Source organism: Falco peregrinus, chromosome 19 (assembly GCF_023634155.1).
Source record: "Falco peregrinus isolate bFalPer1 chromosome 19, bFalPer1.pri, whole genome shotgun sequence".
NCBI classification, from domain to species: Eukaryota; Metazoa; Chordata; class Aves; order Falconiformes; family Falconidae; genus Falco; species Falco peregrinus.
Window position 1 is genome coordinate 902,528 of NC_073740.1, and position 23,754 is coordinate 926,281.

Here is a 23,754-nt window from a genome sequence, read left to right on the forward strand (position 1 = left end):
ACATGGGCAACCGTGGTGTCCCAGGTCCCCGATGTGCCTCCTGTGACATCCCCTTGCTCCCCCGCAGCTGGAAAACCTCGCGAAATCCTCTTCATTGTGCAGGCTTTATTGCGCTATAAAAAGGTGTGGACCTCCAGTCCAGCCTGGCAAAGGAGGGAGAAAAAGATAAATAACACATCCCCGTAAATCACACTGAGATTAATGGAGAGAGCTGAAGATAAAGCAAATAAGAGCACGTGTAGGAGCGACAGTGCCGCGGCAGTGCTGCTGTGTCCTTCAGGGAAAGGTGGATGAGGCTGTTGGTGATGGGATGGTGCTGGCGATGGGATGCCATTGGTGATGCGATGCCATTGGTGATGCGATGCTGTTGGTGATGGGAGGTCATCAGCAATGGGATGCCATCCAGCACTGCCTGAGCTCTCACTGCTCCATAACTCAGTTTCCCTTCTCCACCTCCATCTGCACGGGATGCTTCTGGGACTTTTCCTGCTTACTCATCCCCTGCTGCAAGACACCAGCCCCCCCATTCCCACCCATCCCTGTGCATCCCCCAGTTCCCAACCAGAATCCAAATACCCTTTGGCTCCTTCAAAGCACCAAATCCAGCTCCAGGAGCAAAACTCCAGTAACCTGGATGCTCTGACCACTGAGCTGCACTCCCACATGCGCTGAAAGATTTATCCCTGGGTAGTTGGCTGACTTTCTAATGAGAGCCAAGACGGATGCTCCACTCACCAGTTAATAGGCTGGGTCTTGGATTAGTCACACTAACTGGCATCAATGCACTGATTTTCTTTTTATTGCACATTATAACTCATGCCTGGGGAGGCGAGATAGAGAGGAGTCTCGTGGCACTGGGAAGATACGGCTCCAGCCGGATGTTCAGTGCTTGCCGCCAAGGATTTGCCACTTCCCAGCTGCCGCAGGTGGATGGCAGGGAGGGCTCGGTGCCCCAGCCAGGGACCCTCAAGGGCCATGGGAACTGGGAAATGGGGGATGAGGGGGAAGGGGAGGGTCTGGGAGGGATGCTGAGTTTGAATATCCTGTCTGAGGTGCTGTGCAGTGGCTTTGCCATCCTCTTCACCTCCTGGGGAGGCGGTACGTGGCACCCCGCTGCTGCTGCTTGGCCTCCCATTGCATCTCCTGCAGCTTCTCCTGCTGGGTCTTGTTGTTGGGCCAGACGTTTAGGGGCTGGGGGGATCCTCCATCATCTCCCACCACCAGGAGCAGCAGGATCCAGGTGCCCATGGGGCTGGGACAAACCCTGGATCATAAACCCCCATCTCAATGGACCTGGACGTGCTGGTGGGTGCCCATTGCATCAATGCAGGGGTGCTGGGCTGCATTTCCAGCACCCATCCATGTCCAGCACCCACCCGTCTCCAGCTCATGGCTGGAGATCCCAGCTCCGCGGGGCTGGAGCAGCCCTGGCAGCCAGGCAGGAGCAGGCAGCAGCTCCGCACGCTCATGCTAAGCTGTTATCTCCCCATCTAGTGACCGCAGCACGCATAGCAAGATGCACGGGGCCGCAAATTATTTGGGATGCTCCCAAATTATTTAGGAGCCAAATAAACACCGGACGGAACAAGAGCTGCTGGAAAACACCCCTGCAAAATCAAAACCTTTCGGGTGGGGGCTTGGATGCGCCACCCCTGCGATCCACCCAAAAGCCGTGCAAAGGCAAGGGGGGGGTCACATCCCTTGTGTGTGCTCAGGCTGGGGGCTTGTGGGGCACCCCGAGGCATCCCCACCCTGGGAGGCCTTGAGCATGAGGCAGCTCCAACCGCAGCCGCTGCGGGGTTTTTCCTCTGCTTTCCCCACTCAGCAGCTGGCTGTGATTTACAGCTCTCGCCTAAACGCTGCCACGTGGCCAAGCTCCCGTGGGCGCCCGCCCTGAGCCCCCGAAATCCCAGCAGAGGCCGATGGGATGTGCAAGGGGGATTTTTGGTGGATTTTTGTTTGGTTTATTTTTTTTGCACCGTGTACAGTGCTTTTTTTGGCTTTAAAAAGAAAATAAGGGAAAAATAAAAAAGCAAATATTTGCTTTGCTTGCAAGGATTTTTCGGTATCTGGAGGGTGCAGCTGGGAACAAGGTGGGGATGCACCCACCAGTGCTGAGCACCCCCGGGCACCTGGTGGCACCCTGATTTTAGGCATTGTCACCCCAATTTTTCCCCTTTAGTGTGACGTGGGGATTGAGGGAGTGTTCTGGTTCTGGGTTGATTCATCACAACCCGCTATGGCACTGCTTGGGCCTGCCTTCCCCATTCCCCAGCCCATCACTGGGGCATCAGGGCACCTATTTTTCACCCCCAAATCAATCCTTAACTCTCTCTTCAGACACACCCCATCCTTTCCCTTCCCTTTCTGACCCCACGGGATATTTCAGGCTTTGCACCCCAAGACATAAAGGCTCCAGCTCTCCCTGGATGCAATGTCGTTGCCAATGCTGGTGATTCACAAATCCTTTTTTTTCCAGACATTTCCATAACTTTCCCAACCTTTCCAGAGGCAAAACGCGGCCGATAATTGTTTTCATGTAAATTAGAACCAATTAAAGCAACACAGAGTTTACTGGAAGGAGAGATGGACTTTCCATGGAGCAAAACCTGTTTGGATTTCATCACGGCATTAATTACAGGTTAACACAGGGGTGATTGCACGGCCGTGGCTTGGGTGCACATTGGCCCTTGGCGGGTTTATTTCCATCATTTTTTAATGTTTTTAGTCATTTTCATGCAAAAAAGCAAGCCACAGAACTTCCCCTGCCTACCTGATGCAAGGGGCTCCATCCTGGCTGCAAATGGGGCATAGGATGGAGGAAGGATCCAGCCCCGCTTGGGGCAGGCAGGGAAATTTGGGGCTGTCTTTTGGCAGGAATGCCAAAATTGCGGGAGCAAGGAGGGGGTAATTGTTTTCCAGCCTCTGGAGCCTCCCGAAGCCCCAAAGGGAGCCAGAACCTCACTGATGCATCCGTAAACTCCACACACAGGGAACAAGCTACAACAAGCCGAGTCGCCCAGGCTACGGCCGCCCGCTGCGCCCAGCTTGCCCTGGCTCTGCTCGAGATGGAGAAATGTGCTCTCCACACATTTTTTTCTCAATTTTTTTTCCCCCTTTGGCATCCCCATGCAATTCTTGCGAAGGATCGCCCAGCGGCGCTTGCAGAGAGGTTGGTGCAAAGTGGGTGCAGAACCAGGGTGAGGTCTTTGCTCAGCTTTGGGTGAGAGGTTGGGTGCTCCCGCAGGGCAAGAGCAAAGCCAGGGTGGGATGTTCAGTGGTGCAAGAGCACAGCCAAGGTCAGGAGGCTCCCCTGGTGCAAAAACAAAGCTGCAATGTGATTGCTTCCCTGGTGCAAAAGCAAAACCAAGGCTGGGATATTCCCCCAGTGCAAAAATCAAGTGGAGATGGGGATGTTCCTGTGGTGCAAAACCAAGGCAGATGTGTTCCCTCCATGCAAAAGCAAACCCAAGGCTGGGACGCTCCCTCACCACACAAAAGCAAATCCAGGAAGGTCCCGTGGTCTCTCCACGCCCCCAGCCCTGCACAGACCAGCACCCACCACCTCCTACCCCAGCATTTCCACACAGGGGCTTTTCCCCGTGTGCCCTGGTGCGTTTTCCTGCATCCCGGCCACTTTGGAAGGCGTTCAAAGGAGCCCAGCCCGCCGCAGAGCCTGAAACCTCGGCGTGGCAGCAAGCTGGGACTAGCAGAGCCCAGACAGGAGGCGGCTGCCCAGAAAATGCACCCTGGAGAGGTAAAACCCTCACGGATTGTGCAAACCTTCAGACACCGCCTTTTCCACCGAACACCCTTACAAACCCCGCTCCCTCCTTGCCTGCAGCGAGTCGTTTTCCTTTTGATCAGCAAATAAAATATAATTAGTCAGGGGTTTTTTTTGTCTTTTTTTTTTTTTCTTTTCCCCCGGTCAGCACAGAGACCAACCCGGGGATTTCAGTCTTTCTAATTTTTATTTTCCTCCTTTTCTTTTCTCCACTCAGAACAGCTGGGTCCTGCATCCGCTGGCAATGGCCCCTCTGCAAACAACGGATAATTTTGCAGGATTTGGCCCTTTGGAGAGTGCCTGGAGCAGGATTCGGCCAGGCTGCAAGGTACCATTAGCTGAGATTGCCCCCATGGGCTCACTGCCTTCTGCTTGGCTTCTCTAGTGTCTAATATGAGGTTGTGCTCCAGCCCTCTGTAGGGGACATCGGTGCCATGTCTCCCCTTTTCCCAGCTGCCTCATTCAGGATAATTTAGAGGTTTTCTCTCTGCTATTAGCATGGCTGAGAATTGGCCAAATTTTGTTTGATTTTGGCAAGGGATGAGCTACCTGCAAGAATGCTTGCTCAGAGAGTTAAAGAAATGCTCTGAAAAAAGAGCTAGGAAGGGGAAGTGGGGGACCAGGAGCACCCCAGGGTGCTGGGTGCCACAGGGGTGCTGTGGGTGCCAATGGCTGCGGGTGCTGGTGGTGTCCCCCCTGCAAGCAGGGACACGCAGGGCTGGATGCGCGGACACAACGCTCCCCCTGTCGAAGACCGGCTGGAAAACCGGGATCCATCCACCGGCGCTGCCGCAGAGCCAGGGCTGCTCCCAGCTGGGAGAAAATGGGGCTGGGAATGGAGGGGGTCACCCCCAAAACCTTGTTGTCTCTGTCGTGACATGCTGGACCTGCCCCCTGCCCCCACCCCGCTCCCCCCCACCCCTCAAGCCCTTTTCAAGCTCTGGGAAGGGAAAAGCTGAACTGCAAAAATGCTGCTCGACCCTGGGGGCTACAGCACCCCCAAATTTTCAGGGTTTCAACTCTTCCTCATCTCACAGATATTTTCCCCCAAAGAAATAAAGCTGTGGGGAGAGGTTTGACCCCAGGGAAGCAGCTTCAGACCAGGGAAGAGCAGCTGAGGAGGGATGCCAGGCTGGAAAAGGGGCATTAATTCAGCTGACAGCCCTTTTTGGGGGGCCTGGAGGGACACGGGGCTGTTTCTCCACCAGTTCGGGGCCCCTGCATCTGTATTCATACAGCCCCACAGGTAGCATTTAATTACTAATTAGTAATTTACCCTTGATCAACCATTTAATTGCTTTTTTCGACCCAGGCAAGCCACCCTGCATCAGCCAGCCCTGGGGCAAACAGGGATGTCCCTCTGCCACTGCCACCGCATGCGGCCACGGTCCCCTTCCCCAGCACCACCAGGGTCCCCAGTGGAACAGCTCTCCCACGGGTGACATTTTTCAGCACGTTATTTCAAATAAGAAGCCTCTTGGCCCAGTGAATCCATATTCACCACGATGCCATTGCCTCGACAGAGAGGAGCATCCTGTTTCCTACTTGAATTTATTTACCTGCAGCTCCCTGGCCTGATTGAAGAGCCCTGGGCTAACCGCTCCTTTCTCCCCGTGCTGCTATTTATAGACAAGGATATTTATAAACAAGCCAGAAATGCTCCAAACGGATCGAATAACCCATAAAAATAGGATTTGCAAGGTGGACACAGCAAGAGAGGGACTGCAGCATCATGGAGCATCTCCTGGCCGTGGGGCATCGGGGCATGGGGGGTTGCTCATTTCCCCCCTGAGAGATTTGGCTCTTCAGGCTGGAAAATGATGGTTTTCCACCCAAAAATGCCCCCAAGGGTCTCAGTGGCTCTTAGATATGGGTGTCCCTCTGTGGGGCTCGTCACAGCTGCACAGCTACTGAAAGCAGAGTGGTGGACACCAAAACACCCCGAAAGGGCAAGTGTCACCCCAAACGACACCCGGCACACGGTGCCCGAGCCAACAGCTAAGAGTCACATGAAAGGGAGCACGAAAGGCAAAGTGGGGCAATCCTCAGGGATCTGGGGTCACTCGTGGCCAGGGTGATGGGAAAAGGATGGTCCCATCACGTACGTGTCCAAGCTTGGCACCAGACTGGATGGGTGGGGATGGGTTTGTGCCTTGATTAATCGCCCCCAATTAAATAAGGTGCACAAAATCCCATGTACCTCCATAAAAAAAAACTACGGATATAGGGGAAAGCATTGCAGGGAGCCCGGAGCCAGCCAGCCCTTGGCAGCAAAGATCAGCAAAAGCCATATGAGGATTTCAAACCAGAAAAAAAATCCCTCTTTTTTTTTAATTTCTTTTTAATTTTATTAACATTATTATTTTTTTCCCGAAAGCAGCAGATTTTCAAGCAGAACGCAGCCAACATGGTTTTTCTCCAGGGGCAAATAAATAAAGCAAAATGAAACCTGTGGGAAGGAGCGTCGCCTGACCTTTTCAAAGACAATTAAAATCCTGACGGAAACGGTGTTTTAAGGAGAATAATCAAAGATTTGCATGAAAAAAAAAATAATAAAATCAGGGTTTTTTTTTTTCCCAAGGAGGTTTTTTTTCTTTTGCCTGCTGAAATGATGCAGTGAGCAGTGCTGGTTTATGGGGAAATAAGTGGGGTTTTGGGTGCATTTGCACCTGATGATGGTAATTGGGTGCAGTGCGGGGGCCGAAAATTTCCCCAGAGTTTTTTAGAGACAATAACGGGTTTGGGGGCGGGGGGAGATTTCTGCCCTGTCGCTTTTTATTCCCCCTCCTTCCCCATCCCTTCCCCATCCCTGCAGCCTTGCTCAGGTTTATAGAGCATCTCTGCGGTGCTCATTACCACCGTATCTGTTCTTTCGGACTATTTTAACTTTTTTTTTATTTTATTATTTGATTTTACGACTCTTTTTTTTTTCCTAGGTAATACCAAAAAAAAAAAAAAAAAGTACATCCCGCAGCCCCTTTGCCTGGAGGGATCCGATATAAAATACAGAACAATTTGTCAGTTACAACAGGAAATAAAAATGATATATTAGAGGGACAGAGCCAACCTCCACCCAGCTCCCATCAGCAAAGGTTTCACCTCCTCTTGTCGCAAGGAGCAGAAATGCTGGCTAGAAGAAAAGGCTGAAGAAAATACGCTTTTGGGTGAATATTTGGGATTTTTGGTAATTTTCCAGGCTGGGGAATGTAAAACCATTTGCAATGGGGATTTTTAAGCATGGAAAAATAACCCAAAAACCAGTGGCTGGACCCAGAGAGGCTTCAAAAGCTGCCAGGGCAAAATCTAGGACCCAAAAATGTCCTTTAATTCTCTTTCCAACAATAGAAAATTTAGATTTTGTGGTTGAAAATGCACCATAGCCATCAAGGCTGCTGTAACTGGACCCATGGTCAAATTTTCTTAAAAATTCCACCTTGAGGCTGAAAGTGGCCAAATTTGGGATTTTTTCACCAAAAATGAGCCTTCCCTGTGGGAAGCCATGCTTCCAACAACATTTTCCATGCCCAAAAATGAGGCAGAGGAAAACAATGGTTGCAAAATGATGGTAAAAACCCCTTTATTTCACCATCATCCTCCCGGTTTTTTTAATCTTGGCATCTTCCTGGGAGTGTCGCTGCTGGCGATGCTGGAGATGAGTTGGTGTAAGGAAATAAGGCTGGGTGTTTTGGGTGAAAATGGAGCATCCCATCCCAGAGGAGGGAGGATCTCCCTGGAAAGTCCCAGTCCCAGGGGATGGAGCTGGGCATCCTGCCCAAAGCACACCTTGCCTCATCCAGGCCCCACCCAAGCCTGGGGAGCACCCGTGGGAGATGGTGGGTTGTGGGGGGAAGGAAGCCCCTGGAATGCCTCAGAGGAGCTGCTGACTCCTGCTTCAGGCAAAATAGGATTAGATCTGAAGCCTCGGGAGGAATCGGGGTCTCTCATCCCTCACTCCCCCTGTCAGCCATCCCATGGCGCCTGGCCAGGGTGTGGGTGCTGCTCCACAGGCATTTTGGCCCAAGCAACGACGAAAATGCTCTCCTCTGCAGTATTTTGGGATGTTTCTAACCCAAATGGATCCTATCGGACACTTGCTGTGGGTGGATGAAGGGAAAGATGTGAGCTGGGGGCAGAGGCAGCAGGTACCCCTCACCGTGGAACCTGGACTGCATCCCCACAGCATCCCAAGCCTTAAAACCAAGGTGAGACCCCGATCCCAGTGCTTTGCACCCCCATCTCTCTGTTATCCCCACTCCTATTTCCCTAGGAAAGCTGTGGGGAAAGGAAAAACTGCTGTGGGAAGAAAAACATAAGGTTCAGCCCCCAGTTTTGGGAGCACGGCACGGACAAAGGACTGCAGCGCCCGCCTGAAACAAAGCCTGACAGGAGCAGATGTCTCCCGAGGAGCCGGCGCTATTAAATCACGGCACGGCCGGTGTGTCTCCCCATCCCCGTGGCTGGAAGTGTGGGGGGCGTCTGGGGATGTCCGGGCTCAGTGTCACCCCCTGCCAAGCACCCGTGTGCCCCAGGGTGGGGGGTCTGCAGCATCGCCCACCCCCGGATGGGGTTTGGTCCCTGCCTTGGCATCACTGAGAATGGATGGATGGATGAATAGAGGTGCATGTGTCCGTCTGGGCTGTCCCTGGTCCCTGCCCTGGACGGTTCAGCTCACTGAACCTGCAGGAAACTGGTTGGAAACTGGGACGGGGCAAAGCCACTGGGATAAGGATGAGGGGGCTGGGAGGCTCAGCCCCACCAGCCTGGGGCACCACCAGGGCTATAATCCAGATTTTGCAACCAAGAGTTGGAAACCACCCTCAGAGCTGGTGTGGGTGCTGGTGGGGTCCCATGGGGGTACCCCCAGTGCTGGCCTGGGGCGTACGGGGAGGGGAGAGCACAAACTGGAGGGACGGAGAGTGTGGGAGGGCAGGTGGAGAGGGAATGGATGAAAGGACGGGACAGATGGAGCCCGAGAACAGACAGGAGGGGCAGGTGGATGGGAAGGATGGAGGGATGGATAGGAAGGACAGACAGCAGAGATGGATAAATGGACAGAAAGGACAGACAGACAGCTGGGTAGCCTAGGTGGATAGAGGATGGATGGAAGGAAAGGACAGGCAGACAGATGGAAAGGATAAATAGGTGGATAGGAAGGATAGATAGATAGGAAGGGGAGATGGATGGGTAGGAAGGACAGGTGGACAGAAAGGATAGACGTGGGTAGGAAGGATAGGGAGGATACAGGGGTAGGAAGGCTGTATGGATAAGGACAGGAGAGGAAGGAGAGAAAGGATACCTGGATAGGTAGGTGGATAGACAGGAAGGATACGTAGGTGGGAAGGACAGATGGATAGGACGGAAACATGGCCAGAAGGATTTATCTTTCCTTGGGCACCTCCATCCTCCCCAGCACACTTCTCCTTCACCTTGACCTCCACTGCTCCCACACCAGCCTGGCCTGAGCACCTCTGCCTTTCACACCACCCTGCTGTCCCAGTCCCCATCGTGTCCCCATACCCATCCCTGTCCCCATCCCTGTCCTCATCCCTGTCCTCCTTGCCGGGGATGGCACTAAATAACAGCCGGGCTGCGCTGCTCTCCCACCTCCCGCATAATCACCCGGCAGCTACGCTCCTGCCTTCGCCTTTTTGATTTTCTGCTTGAATTTCAAAGGCGCCGCGTGCCCGCCTGCATACAAATGACAGCCTTTACCCCCAAATGGAGAAATGTAGATTTTTTTTTTTGGCCGTTGCCGTGGAAACCTTCCCTCGGCTGCTCTTCAACTTTCCAAGCATCCCTGGCCAACGTGGCGGCCATTCAGCTGGAAAGTGGTCCCCGTGGTACTCTGCAAGGACTCACGGGGATGAGTGAGGACGTGCCATGTGCTGAGCGACGGATGGAGCCCCAAGAGCAGCCTGGGACACTTGGGCTCCCAACACAGCTGTGACCGTGACCTTGGGTGTCCCCTACCCCAGGGATGAGAAATGGGGTTCAGGGTGGAGCAGATCCCTGCAGCATCCCCGGAGGATAAACTCCTCCAGGCAGCTTTCCTGCAGGGAAAGGTGAGAGCAGCTTAGGCACCACTCCCTATTTTGCCCTGTTTTTACCCAAAATGGGTCTCCCCGGCCATTTTGCAGCTCTGCTCATGTCGGCTTTACGACCTGCCTGTATTACCCAAAGTCCTGATGTTCAGCACCATAAGAGCAGCCGCGGAGGTGATGGTACCGGGCAGCTCTGGTTTTATCGGGCTTGGGGTTCAGGTGGCACCACGGCCTGGTGGCCTCGATGCCATTGGGGTGTGGGGGAACCATCTCCAGCCCCGAAATGCAGCTCCCGACCCTGAGGCAGCTTCGGCCCCACTAACCCACACCTGATTTTCACCTCTGGGTGGGAAAACAGGGAGAGTTGGAGGGAGCTGGGTGTCCTCCTCTGGGTTTGCACATGGGGAAACTGAGGCACAGGAGGGGCCGCCTTGCCACAGGTGTCCCCAGGGCAGAGCTAGTGGCTGAATTTGTCCCCCCCACCTGGTGCAGGGCTGTCTCCCTCTTCCCCTCCCGCAGTCACCCTGCCTCTGCCTGCCCCAGCATTGATTTAATGGGCTGTAATGGGAATAAAAATGAAGCCATTTTAATGGGTTTCCTTCTCTTTTAAATATTCATTTTCCAGCAGCTTTGGCGGCTCTTTTCCCCTCCTTTTGTCACCAGGGCTGGTGGAACGAATCCCATTTCCCAGCTCGCTTTGAACACGGGTGGCTTTCAGAGGCAGCACCGGGGTGGCCACGGGACCTGGGAACTCACTGCTCCCCCAAAAAGCTGCTGGAAGGGGAGGGGTGTGTGTGTCAGAGCCTCTGCCCTGGCTTTGGGATACCCCAATACAGAGCCAGGGCTGAGGGTGATGGCAGGAGGGGGTTCAGAATGTGACACAGCCAGCCCCACTGCTACCCCCTGACCCAAACCTCAGCTTTTCCCCCTGCTTAATAACTTTTTCCTTTTTTTGGCTTTTCTCAGTCAGAGTTGGGAGATGGGGAGAAAAAATGCAGAATTCACCAGTTTGGCCAAATGTGGGGGGAATTAGGCAAAGACTGGCGTGACCCCCTGGGGAAACATCCCAGCAAGCACAACCTTTATTAGACATCAGAGAGCCCACTGTGGCTGGGTACTGGGGAGGATTGTGCTGTGCCTGGGGTCACTGGTTTTTTGGGGAGATGGTGGGATGCTGGGGAGCCTCAGCCCCCCGTGGACCCCCCCAGCTGGGTGGCAGGCCCCCAAGTGGTCCCAGGGGCGAGGGGCAGCCGCCTTGCTGCGTTCCTGGACGAGCCCTGAGGGTGGAGCAATTGTCCCGAAAATAGGAATTGCTAGATCCATCTCCCCCCTCCCCAGTTCAGGGGGACTCCAGCCTGGGAGACCCAGCTGCCAGGGGGGTCAGCTCTGCCCCGCGTCGGGTCCTTGGGTGTCACCTGAGCACTCCTGGGTGCCCTGGGTCACCCCCTGTCCCTGCAGTGGCCCTGTCCTGCATCGCTCACCCCAAGCACCTGCGGGTGGCTCCAGGTGCTCCATCACTTCCCTGGGGAGCACCCATGGGTGCCTGTGTCCCATCCTGTGACACAGCCCCATCCCATGAGCCACCACACTGGCCTGTGGTTCTCCTTCCCATCCTGGGACACTGCATCCTGTCCCACCGCACCCCGCCCTGTCCCATCCCACCCCCTGGCTCTCCATACATTCACCCCCCATCACCCACCACCCCATCCCATTGCTCACCACCCCTCCCACAACCTGCCACACCATCTCATCACCCACCACCCCATCTTATAACCCACCACATGTCCCATCACCCCATCCAATGACCCACGACCCCATCCCATGTCCCACGACCCCATCCCATGTCCCATGACCCCATCCCATGTCCCACCACCCCATCCCTGTGTTCATCAACCTTCAGCCTTCTCTCCACCCCCATCACACTGCTGGGGTTGGGACAACAGGGGAAAAAAATATCCTGGTTTAGGTGGAAACACTTCAGGAGAAGGGGAAAATATTAAAACCGTGGGAAAAGCTGAAGACCCTGCAGGCGGGAGCTGCTCATCCCCGCAGCGACGCACATTTCAAGACCTTCATTAGGAGAACAAAGGAATGGCAGAAAATATTGGGAGAAAAAATGCTGGATTGATTCGCCCCCTGCCCCGGTCTTTTGTTGCAGGTTTGTGGGGTGTGTGTGTGTGTGTGAGCTTTGTGCCTGTAAATCACTGCACCTCACTCAGCTGCTGTAATTAGGGGCCCTAATGAAGCTGCCCCTGCGCCAGCACCCCAATTCCCAACCGTGGGCATCCACTGGCACCTAAACCCGAGGTCGGTCTGGGGAAGGGGTGTATTTATAAAGGGCTGGGTTCTGTGAGGGCAGTTTGGGGGCTCTGCAGGGTTCCCAGCTGTGGGGTAGGGGTGAGTGGGAAAAGGGGGGGTCACAGCAAGGCTCAGGGAAGGACCCGACTCGTCCCCAAATGGCTTTGCTCAGAGCGGACAACCTTTCCTTGCTCTGCCTCCCCCTTCCCTCGCTCCTCGCTTTTTTTCCCATCTTTTTTTTTTTATGTTCTCCCACTCGCCGCTGCGGGGATATTATTTTCCGTAGCGTGGTGGTGCAGTGCAGAGAGCAGATGAGGAAGAAAGAGCCGAGCCGTCGCCCCCCCTCCGCCGCCCCCCATGCTCTGCAGAGCAACACCAGTGAAGGGAGCCCCCAAAACCTTCTCTTTCCCCCCCCCAAAAATAAGGGGAGAACAGCAGCTGGGGAAAAAAAAATACCTGTTCCTGGGTTGCCTGGGAGCAGAGTTGGGGTGAGCTTTGTGCAGCCCCCCCATGTGTACCCCTGCAGTGGGTGAGCTCCTGAGAGGTGGAGAAGGGGTCATAAATTGTAAGGGCAGGTGTGATTGCACCACTCCGTGCATGCACACGCATGTGCAGGTGTACACACACACACAACCTGGGCACACCTATGCATGCACACTCACATGCCTGCACACACACATGTGTCAATACATGTGCACACATATGTGCTTGCACACACACACACCTACCTGCACGCAGGCGCCTGTGCACGCACATATGCTGATGTATGTATGCACACCCATGCCTGCCTACACAGAGCCAGCGCACACACTTGCACACGACTCACGCACATGTGCCTGCACACACCCTGCTCTCCCAAAACACGCTGGTGCTCAGATGCACGCCTGCACACGCACACCCATGTGCATGTACACAAGTGCCTGTCTAGGCATAGACATGCAAACACAGATAGGTACATGTATGCACAGGGATGCAGGCACACCTCCGGCTGCATGCACATGCACAAAGCTGCATGCAGATACATGCATACATGCATGCACACACCCCAGATGCATGCATCCAGCCCCCCACACACGTGTACACCCACCCATGCGCACAGAGCCCCACGCATAGACACGCACACACACGTGCACAGAGCAATACATGCACACGCACACACAGGGCCCTGCACACACACGTGCACACACAGACATGCATGCACACACACCCCCACGCACACACCGACATGCACCCTCCGCCAGCCTGCCCCACGCCCCGCCGCCCCCCCGGCCCGGCGCGGCCGCAGGTCCCGGGGGTCCCGGGGGTCCCGGCGCAGCCCCCGGGGCGGCCGGGCCGGCGGCGGGCGGTGACTCACCCGCTCCGGCCGCATCGATCCCATCAATCTCCCGGGGCCGCCCGCAGCTCCGCGCCCGCCGCGCCGGCCCCGCCGTCGCCCCGGCAACCGTCGCCATGGAGCCCGCAGCATCCCCGGCCCCGCTGGACCCCCGGGCCCCGGCCGCCCCCCGCCGCAGCGCCTCGCGTGGGGGCCACGCTCGTGGCGGGGCCACTGTCACGTGGGGGTCACACTCACATATGGGGTATCACACTGACACGGGCGTATCACAGTCATATATGGGGTATCACAGTCACACGGGGGGTATCACATACACGTGGTGGGGTATCACGCACACGGGGGGTATCACACTCACACAGGGGGTATCACCCACACGGCGGGGGGTGGTATCACACACACGGGGGGGGGGGGATCATGCACACGGGGGGGTATCACGCTCTCACGGCAGGGATTCACACTCACACAGAGGGGTATCCGGCTTGTGCATGGGAAAAAGGGGAAGAGGAAGAGCGAGGAAAAAGGAAACAGGAAAATGGAGGGAAAAAGGAAAGGAAAAGGGAAAGGGAGGAAGGGGTGAAGCGAGTTCTGCTGCATTCCCAGTGAAGGAAAGCAGTGACCCCCCAATTCCTGGCATGACGGGCCTGCCCCTGCTCCCCAGGCTGGGGGGGCTCAGCCCCGCTCCCCCAGGAGCCCCCGCAGCGGGGGCCGTCTGCCCGGGGCCTGGCAGTTTCTAACCCAAAATCCATCCTGGGGTTCCCAGAGCTGCCCAGATCGGGGCAGGGGTCTGGGCTTGGAGGCAGCCCAGTTTGGGGGGCTGTCCCCCCAGGTTTGACCCCGTACCCCCAGGGCTCTCCTGGCCTCTGGGCAGAGGCTGGATGGGCCCAGGAGCCAAACAACCTTCGTAGGGTTTGTCCGGTGGGCTGCTGACATCACAGGCTTGCTGAGATAACTGATGGCGTCACCGAGGTGAGCAGTGACGTCACCTCTCCCACCCCATGGCTGCAGCTCTGGCCCAGACACCCCGGTGATCAGACACCTCGGCGATGGGCGTTTGCTGCCTGCTCTGCTGGCCGGGTGGCCGGAGCCGAAGGGGAAAGGCTGATCGTCCCCTGCCTCTGCGGCAGCATTAAAACCTCTGTGTGTGTCCCTGGGAATATTTGTGCCTAAATGCAGCACGTAAAGAGGACACGGGGGGTCCCTGAGGGGTCCCCGGGGCTGCGGAGCTGGCAGTGGTGGTGACCTGCCTCCCACGCAGGGGAAATCTCCTTCGTTAGTGGCAGAAAACAGCAGCGCGGGCACGAAAAGGCAGCGATAATGTTTTATTTGTGTCTTTTTACGAGGCGGGCTCTTGAAAGCTGCCCTGGCACGAGGAGGGGAGCGTGATATATTGGTGGCTGCTGGAGAGGTGGAGCGTGACGGTGCCAGAGGAGAAACGCATGGCAGGTCCATCTCCCCCGCCCGCCCCATCACTGCAAATCCTGCTGGTGTCCCCAGCTGCGAGACGCTGTGTCCTCAAACATGTCCCCAAAGTGGAGGGCCCCAGTGTGTCCCCAGATGTGAGGTATTGTCCCTGTTCTGAGATGTCCTTCACCCAAGGCATGTCCCCAGGTCTGAGACACCATCCCCCGGTCCAAGACACTGTCACTTGACCCTAGACATGACTCCAGGTCCAAGACACTGTCCCAGGTCACTCTTTGCAGGTCCAGGACACTGTCCCCCAACCCAAGACACTGTCCCTTGTCCCCACATATCATTCCCAGGTTCAAGACCCCATCGTTTGACCCAAGACCCCATCCCTCAAGCCAAGATGTGTCCTCAGGTCCAAGACATTGTCCCTTACCAGAGACACCATCCTCCAGGCCAGGATTCTCCCAAAACACTGTCCCCAGGTCTGAGGCATTGTCCCTTGGCCCAAGACGTGTCCCCAGCTCCAAGACACCATCACAAGACACCAACCCCAGGTCTGAGACACAGTCCCCAGCCTGAGGGACCATCCCCAGGTTGAAGACATGGTCCTCATGTCATGTCCTCAAGTGCAAGAGATCAGCCTTGACCCTGGACATGTCCCCAGGTCCTAGATGCTGTCCCCAGCCCAGGGCATTCCCCAAGTAGGAGATGCTGGAGAGCCGGGGGGCAAGCAGGGAAGCAGAAAGCAGCAGGCAGGAGTCTGGAGGGCAGAGAGGAACTGCAGGGTGACACCAAAAAGCCAAACCTCTGGTCTTCAGACAGCAGAACCCCTCTGCAAGGTGGCACGGTCATCCCAAGCAGAGCCTCACACCTGCCACCAGAGAATCCCCACTGGGTCAGCCAGGTTCTCGCTGCCTTCCTGACAACCCTTCTCAGGGGGACTAAAACAAGCCCCAAGCCCCCAGTAAATCGCTGTCCTCCGCCTGTGGCGCATCCCACGGCACCGGCGTCCTGGCTGGACAGACGATATCTATAATCCTGCCGCGCTGTCGGAGTAAATCTCGCAGCTCTCCCAGCATCGCCGAGACCCCAATAAATATCTCCATTTCCTGCTGTCCTGGAGGGAAGATCTGATCAGCTTTTAAATGTCAAACATAAAGTAAAGTTTGTCATAAAAAACCCTGTAAAAAAAAAAAAAAAAAAAAAAAAAAAGAAAATACCCTGTTGAGGCGGGCCGGGAGCCAGAGCGGAGTGTGGCAGCATCTGGAGGTACTGGGGGGTGGCTGTGTACCCCCTTCCCATTGGATTGTGTGTGGAGGGGACCCATTTTAGCCCCATCCCACCCCAAAAGGGCTCTGCAGCACCCCTGCTCCCGGGATGGGAGGGGATGGGGATGGCTTGGGCATACGGTGGGGGGATTAAGGGTGTTTTGGCAAGGTGACTTAGTGGGCACCCCAAATCCTGGTGGATAAATTGGGCGCATCTCAACCCTTCACCAGCACCACCAGGGAGATCAAAAAAACCACGACCCCCCCCAAAAGACACCACCCCCCTAGTTTTTTCTCCCCGCCTGGCTCGCCAGCTGCTAATTCCCCTCCATTTTAATGCCTCCCATGACGCCATCCCATTTGGGCTCTTCTGAATCATGTCGTTTCATGTACTAATTAAGCAATAAGACACAACAGGGCATGGATTTATGGGGCCGTATTTCACGCGTAGGTGTGTGGTGGCACCGTGCGGCTGCCAGCACTTCCCCACACCCGCAGCACCCTCCTCATGTGGCTGTGGCACCCAAGGGTCCTGGCTGCCCCCCTGGGGTCCCCATTCCAGCGCAGAGCTGGTCGTGCCCCATGGTGGACGTGTGGGTGGGGAAGTGCCCCCCAGCACCACGGAGGAGGCAGGAGTTGGGAGATGTGGAGGGCGGTGGTGAGCACCCTTGGGTGCTTCCCTGCTGGCAGAGGGTGGGGGTCTTGGGTGCTTTGGTGGGTGCTGTGGGGGTGAGCACTCCTGCTCCGCTCCTGCACAGCATCCGCCCAGCTCCATGTATGCTGTGTCCCTCTGTCCGGATGCCACCCTGGGGACACTGGCTGGTCCCCCTGCCTGGGTGCCACCCAGATCCAGGGAAAGCAGGGCCGGGCTGGGTGCAGGATCACACCCCCACACACACATAGTGTCACCTGCAGCCCAGTGTCACCCACTGTCCGGTGCACCCACTGTCCAGTGTCACCCACTGTCCAGAAATGGGCCCGGGCACGGCATGGCTGGACCGCCACTGCCCTCTACCCTCCCACGGCAAAACGGCAGCTGCCCCCCGGCAGCCCCCCACCCCTGCCCCGACCCCCTGGGCCAGGCCAGCCGGCGAGGGGAGGTGGGAGCTGGGGGCAGTGATGCCTGGGATCCAGCTGTGGATGTGCCGGGGATCCCCTGACCAAGCTGTGGATGTAACGGTGACCCCCAGGATCCAGCTGTGGATGTGGTGGTGAGCCCCTGATCCAGCTGTGGGTGTAATGGTGACCCCCGATCCAGCTGTGCGGGTGTGGCAGGGCCAGGTGGTGCCTGTGCTCACACTTGAGCAGTTGTGCCAGGTGTGTGTGACTGTCCCTCCGCTGTTTGGCACCAGAACCCTGGTGCAGGGGGGATCCCCCAGTCCCCCCAAAGCCCCCCAGCCCCTCGGGGGCTCTGTCAGAGCAGGGAGGCAGTGGAAGGCAGCCAGGCGCCATCCCTGTCCCTGTCCCCATCATCCTACCCCTGACACCATCCCTGGCCTTGGCCCTAGCCCCATCCCTGTCCCTGTCCCTATCCACATCTGCGTCCCTGTCCTTGTCCCCAATCCTGTCCCTGTCCCCTTCCCCATCCCTGTCCCCAATCCTGTCCCTGTCCCTGTCCTTGTCCCCAATCCTGTCTGTGTCCCTGTCTTCATCCTCATCCCCGTCCCCATCCCCATCCCCATCCCCATCCCCATCCCCATCCCCGTCCCCGTCCTCGTCCCCGTCCCCGTCCCTGTCCCCGTCCCCATCCCCATCCCCATCCCCGTCCTCGTCCCCGTCCCTGTCCCCGTCCCTGTCCCCATCCCCATCCCGGTCCCCATCCCCATCCCCATCCCCGTCCTCGTCCCCGTCCCCGTCCCCATCCCCATCCCCGTCCCCAACCCCGTCCCCGTCCCCGTCCCCGTCCCCATCCCCATCCCCGTCCCCATCCCCCGTCCCCATCCCCATCCCGGTCCCCATCCCCATCCCCGTCCCCATCCCCAACCCCGTCCCCGTCCTCGTCCCCATCCCCGTCCCCATCCCCATCCCCGTCCCCAACCCCGTCCCCGTCCCCGTCCCCGTCCCCATCCCCATCCCCGTCCCCATCCCCGTCCCCATCCCCATCCCGGTCCCCATCCCCATCCCCGTCCCCGTCCCCGTCCCCATCCCCGTCTCCGTCTCCGTCCCCATCCCCATCCCCGTCCCCATTCCCATCCCTGTCCCCGTCGCTGTCCCTAGCCCCGTCCCCGCTCCCGCTCCCGCCGCCGCCTCATTAGGATGCAGCGCGGGCGGCGACTGCGCCAGCGCCGGGGCCGGGCCCCGAGCGGGGCAGCCGCACACACCCCCCGGAACCCCCCCCCCGGTAACACCCCCGGGGGCATCCGCCCCCACCAGCCCCCCGAACTCCCTTTACGTACCCGTGAGCCCCCCATGTGCCACCCCGGCCCCCACCACGTGGGGAGGGGGCACCCCACGGCAGCCACCCGCACCCCAGAGACCCCCCACAGCCATGCACACCCCCCCACGCGCGTAGAAGCACACGCATGTCCAGCCACACGCGTGTCCCGCCTCCCCCCGCTTTGCAACACCCCAAAACCCTCCCGCACCCCAATACCCCTCCAGCCCCCCATCGCCCCCCCCCCCCCCAATTTACAGCACCCCCTCAGTTCCCACCATTCCGTGGGGAATTCCCCACCACGGCTTGTGCCTCAGTTTCCCCACCCAGAACTACCCCATCCTCCCCCCAAAAAAATTGGGACCCCCACCCCGCAGGGCGGCCGCCGTCACGCCGCGGCGGCTTCGCAAATCCCGCTATTAATCGCAAGGTCAAAGCCATTACGGGGATATTAAACCCATCAGAGCCCGCGGGGGGGGGCGGGAGGGTGGAAAAGCGGGGGGGGGGGGTTGGGGGGTTGGGGGGCCCACCCTCCCGGCTCGGCGGCTTTGGAGGCGCGCACAGAACATTGCTTTTTAATTTAAGCCGTTAAGGTCAGTGGCAGCAAATGGAGCCGTGGTTTAAATCAGGGAATAAAAAAAAAAAAAAAAAAAAGGAAAAGGAGGAAAAAAAAAAAAAGCAGAGGGGGGAGGAAAGGCGGGCAAAGACGGGCGGAGGAGGGGGCAGGGGGCTCCCCGCGGGGGGTGGGGGTGCAGGGGAGGTGGGGGCGGGGGTGGGAGGGATGCGCGGAGCCCCCCCCCCGCCTTGGGGCGCAGGAGGCCCGGGCTTTCGGTGGGGGCGGCTGGGGGCATGCGTCTTGCACGCGCACACGTGTCCCTGTGCAATCCCCCCCCCGTGCACGCGCACACACACACGTGCACAGACACGCGTGCAACCCTAGTGTGCAGCCACACGCGCACACACCCCTGGTGCACACACACACATGTGCATGCACATGCACCCCTGCCATGTGCACACGCATCCATGCACACACACCGCTCGCATCCATGTGCAGACACCTGTGCGCTGGGCACGCACGCACACACTCATGCACACACATGCAACCCCCCATGTGCACCTCGCCATTCACACACACACGCACGTCCCCATGTGCACACACGCATGCACACCCCTGTGTGCACACACAGCATGTGCACTCCCCCCCACCCATGTGCACACACATGTAGCCCTGTGCAGCACCCTTGTGCGCACCCCCGTGCACACACATGCACTCACACCCCCGTGCACACCCCCATGCACACACTCACGCACTCACACCCTTGTGCACACACATGTATCTCTCTGCAAACCCCCTGTGCACACCCCCATGCACACCCCCATGCCTCACACCCCTGTGCACGCACACGTGCACACACATGCACTCACACACCTGTGCATGCGCAACCCCATGCACATGCACCCCTCCCACACATGCAGCCCCCCTCACTCCCCCCACACGGCGGGGCAGGGTGATGGATGGCCCCCTTTCAATCCTGGCTCCTTGTTATTGATTTTCCTTTAATGAAAGTTAATTATAACAATGATTTAATTAATAGCGGCTCTCTCTGCCTTTATGGCTTCCCGCATTAGGGCTGCCTATAAATATGGCTGCCTGACAGCCCGTGCAGCCCCGCAGCCCCCCTGGGGTGGCCCTGCACCCTGGGGTGATGCTGTGTCCCTGCACCTTGGGGTGGCACAGTGTCCCCCTGCACCCTGGGGACCCTCCAGCACCCTGGGGTGGCACTGTCCCCCAACACCCTAGGACGACACTGTCCCCCTGCACCCTGGGAGGTCCCCAGCACCCTGGGGGGCCCTGCACCCTGAGGTGGCACAATATCCCCATGCACTCTGGAGGGTCCCCAGCACCCTGGGGTGATGCTGTCCCCCTGCACACTGGGGACCCCCCAACACCCTGGGGTGGCACAGAGTCCCACTGTGCCCTGGGGTGATGCTGTCCCCCCCGCAGCCTGAGTGGTCCCCAGCACCCTGTGGTGGCGCTGTCCCCCAGCACCCTGGGGTGTCCCTGCCCCCCCTGCCTGCAGGGTTGACATGGTGCCCCCCAGCCTCACACACAAGCATGCTCCTTGCACACGCATGTGCAAACATGCATGTGTAAGCACATGGACCCTGGTGATGCACATGCTCCTGCACACACACATGTACACAGACCTGGGAGCGCACACGTGTCACGCATGTAGATGTGTACATACACGTACACGTGTGCATGCACCATAGACATGCGCACACAGGTGCAGCCACGCGCACACACACGTGCACACACATATGCACCCCCCACGTCTGCGTGTGCCCCCCCAACTGCGCCCGCAGCGCTCCGCTTGGCCGCCAGGGGGCGTGGGGCGCGGACCCCGCCCCCGCCCGGCCCCGCCCTCCCCGCCCGGCCCCGCCCCGCGGCGCTGAGCCCCGCCGCCCGCAGGGGGCGCGCAGCCCCCGGCCCCGCCACCTCCCGGCCCGCAGGCGGCGCCGCGGGGCATGGGGCGCTCTGGGCGGCGGCCCCCCCCCTTGCCTCTCGGTGGTGCTTCCGGGCCGCACTTCCGGGCGCGCCTGCGCACTCGCTACCTCCGCGACCTGCCCGCCGCCGGTACGGCAGGTGAGGGCGGCGGGCCGCGGCGGGGGGGCAGCCCCTGGCGGGGGGCAAGGGGAGGGGGTGCGACACCCCCTCAGGGCGGGGGAGGGCGAGGGAGATCTTGGGGTGGGGGAGGGCGAGTAGAGACCCCTCACTCGGGTGGGGCAGGGACGGGCGCCCCCCCCCGCCCCCCGGAGCCGGTTGGCGCTGGGGCAGCCCCTCAGTGTGTTTTGCGGGTGACCCGCCGTTGTTCGGGGGGGACGTTCCCTCCCGCTGCCTTTGAGGTGATCTCCCTCCACACTGGGTTGCCCCCCCGCCATGTTCCGTCCTCTGCAGCTCCCACGTCCCCTGCCAGGGCTGAGGGTCCCCAGGCCGTGACCCCCCCATGGTCCTCCAGCAGCCGCCTCCAGCTGCACCATTCTCTGTCTGCAGGGCCGAGGCGGCATCCCCAGGGCCTGCCCTGCCTGGTGGGCACCAGGGATCTCCTGAGCTCCTATCACCTCCCGGGTGGGTGACACCCCCCCGGGAATTGCAGTGGCGCAACCCTAGGACCCCAGATTCCTGAGTCCCATGGTGACACTCAGCCAGGAGCTGTCACCTCGGTGACAAAAACATGTCCTGCCCCACCATTCCCGCATGGCTCAGACCTCCTGTGTATCCCCAAGTCTCCTGCTTGTCCTGGGAGCCATCCCCTATCCGTGAGGCTGGATCACACAGGCTGTGGCTCCTTACACCCTCGTGTCTGTGTGTCTCTTCCAGCTGAGTCCTGTGTGTGTGCCCCTCCGTCCCTCACCATGTACGCCTGTGCAAAGTTCGTCTCCACTCCTGCACTAGTGAGTAGTGACAGACCCCTCCTTCAACCTCAACATCCCTTCTGTGGGACATGGGGCGCGGAGGGAAAGCATGTGACCCCCTCAGAGACAGGGGGAGAGGTTTGGGGACACTTTTTGCAGGTTTAGAGCCACCTTGGGCCACAACGAAGGTGAGCAAAGCCTGGAGCGATGAGCTGCTCTGGTTAATGATCATTTGCCATCCCTTAATGGTTACTAATTACCCACGTGCTGGGAGTAAAGTGCCTTTGGCTGGGTGCTGGCCCTGGTGGCACGCTGGAGCTGTACATTGATGCCTGTGGCCATGGGGTGCCAATGGCAAGGCCATGGGGTGCCTGGGAGCTTCTCTTTAGCAGTGGGTGCCAGGACAGGCTTTTCCCTCTGGGTGCTGCCAATTCACAGGGCACCCCAGGCAGCTGGGCATGTTTGGGAGGTACCGGAGGTGGCCTCAGGGAGCCCCTGGCTGGAATTTCACTGCCCTGGGTGATCACGGGGGGTGGGGTATCCCACCCAAATCTGAGGGTGGCTGTGCCTTCCAGGTGAGGAGCTCACGGGTGCTGTCCCAGCCCCTCTCTGCCTCCATGCTGAGCAGCCCCGAGGCCCGGACAGAGAAGGTAATGCGCCCAGCTTGGATTGGGGGATGCTGGGGGGTGCTGAGCACTGGCCGTGGGAGGGGTGTGGGGAAGCGATGCCCTGAGAGGATGTAGGGGGCTTGATGGGGGGAGACAGGCTCTAGGCAGGGCTGCGGTAGTCTTAATCCCTCCCTAGCCCTTGCCCACCCTCCCGTCACCCAGGCGCATCTGGGCGCCCACCGAGCCATCCAGACAAGTACGGCCCACCGAGACATTGACACCGCTGCCAAGTTCATCGGCGCCGGTGCTGCCACTGTGGGGGTAGCTGGCTCCGGCGCTGGCATCGGTACCGTCTTCGGCAGCCTCATCATCGGCTATGCCAGGTCAGCAGGGGCACCGGAGGGGTTGGAATGGGGTGCTGGCTGCCAGCTGTGCCCCTGCTGACAGGCCTGTCCTCTCCTCGCAGGAACCCCTCACTTAAACAGCAGCTTTTCTCCTACGCCATCTTGGGCTTTGCCCTCTCTGAGGCCATGGGGCTCTTCTGCCTCATGGTGGCCTTCCTCATCCTCTTTGCCATGTGATGGAGCCAGCACCCCACTGTGCCCGTCCCCCCTCCCCCCCCCAAGCCATGAATGCCAGCAGGGGGGCAGGAGAGAGCCCCGGCCCCCCGCCATGGGCGGGCAGGGAATAAAGACGGTTTGGTATCGGGGTCTCGGCTCCTTGTGTCTCCTTGGTCGCCCTGTCCTGTGTCACTTGCCTGTGGCTGGCACTGTGGAGCAGGGGACGATGCTGCCCTGGGCTCACTTTCCTCCCTGCTGGGGTTACTCTGGGGAGGTGGCAGTGTCCCTGGAGGGGACACCAGGTGGCAGGGGCTGAGCCCCTTTGCCACCCTGAGCCCTCAGCCACCTGTGCACATCGTGCACATCGTCGGTCCCCGGGGGCAGCTGGGAGCCCTCGGGGCCGCAGCCTGGGCTGTCACCTCCATCCATCCCTTGCCTAAGGATGTCCCCCCCACCTGGGGACACCTTAGCGGGGACCGGCCGCCTGGCAGCCCCGGAGCCGGGGGCTGGGGTGTGTCTGGCTGCTGGTGTCCCGGTATCGAGGTGTACCCGCCTCGCTGTCCCCGCAGGACGGAGGGCCCCGTGGGCGGTCCCTCTGGCCCGCCGGAGGCCTCCCTCTCGCTGAACCCACCCGAGGAGGCGTGATTAACCACGCCCCTCCGAG

At 58.9% G+C, this 23,754-nt stretch overlaps 1 protein-coding gene across 2 annotated transcripts; it reads left to right on the top strand.

Annotated features, from left to right (window-relative positions):
• Nucleotides 1-21,061: 21,061 nt before the first annotated feature.
• ATP5MC2 (ATP synthase membrane subunit c locus 2) lies at nt 21,062-23,239 on the top strand. Of its 2 annotated transcripts, none has more exons than XM_055792456.1 (5): nt 21,062-21,152; nt 21,888-21,961; nt 22,498-22,572; nt 22,753-22,913; nt 22,997-23,239. In XM_055792456.1, exons 2-5 carry the CDS (start codon nt 21,923-21,925, stop codon nt 23,109-23,111), a joined length of 390 nt encoding a protein of 129 aa, XP_055648431.1. In that variant the 5' UTR covers nt 21,062-21,152; nt 21,888-21,922; the 3' UTR covers nt 23,112-23,239. The 2 variants fall into 2 exon arrangements, with proteins under 2 accessions (XP_055648431.1, XP_055648432.1); XM_055792457.1 differs by having other exon boundaries at nt 21,089-21,143.
• The last annotated feature ends 515 nt before the right edge of the window (nt 23,240-23,754 follow it).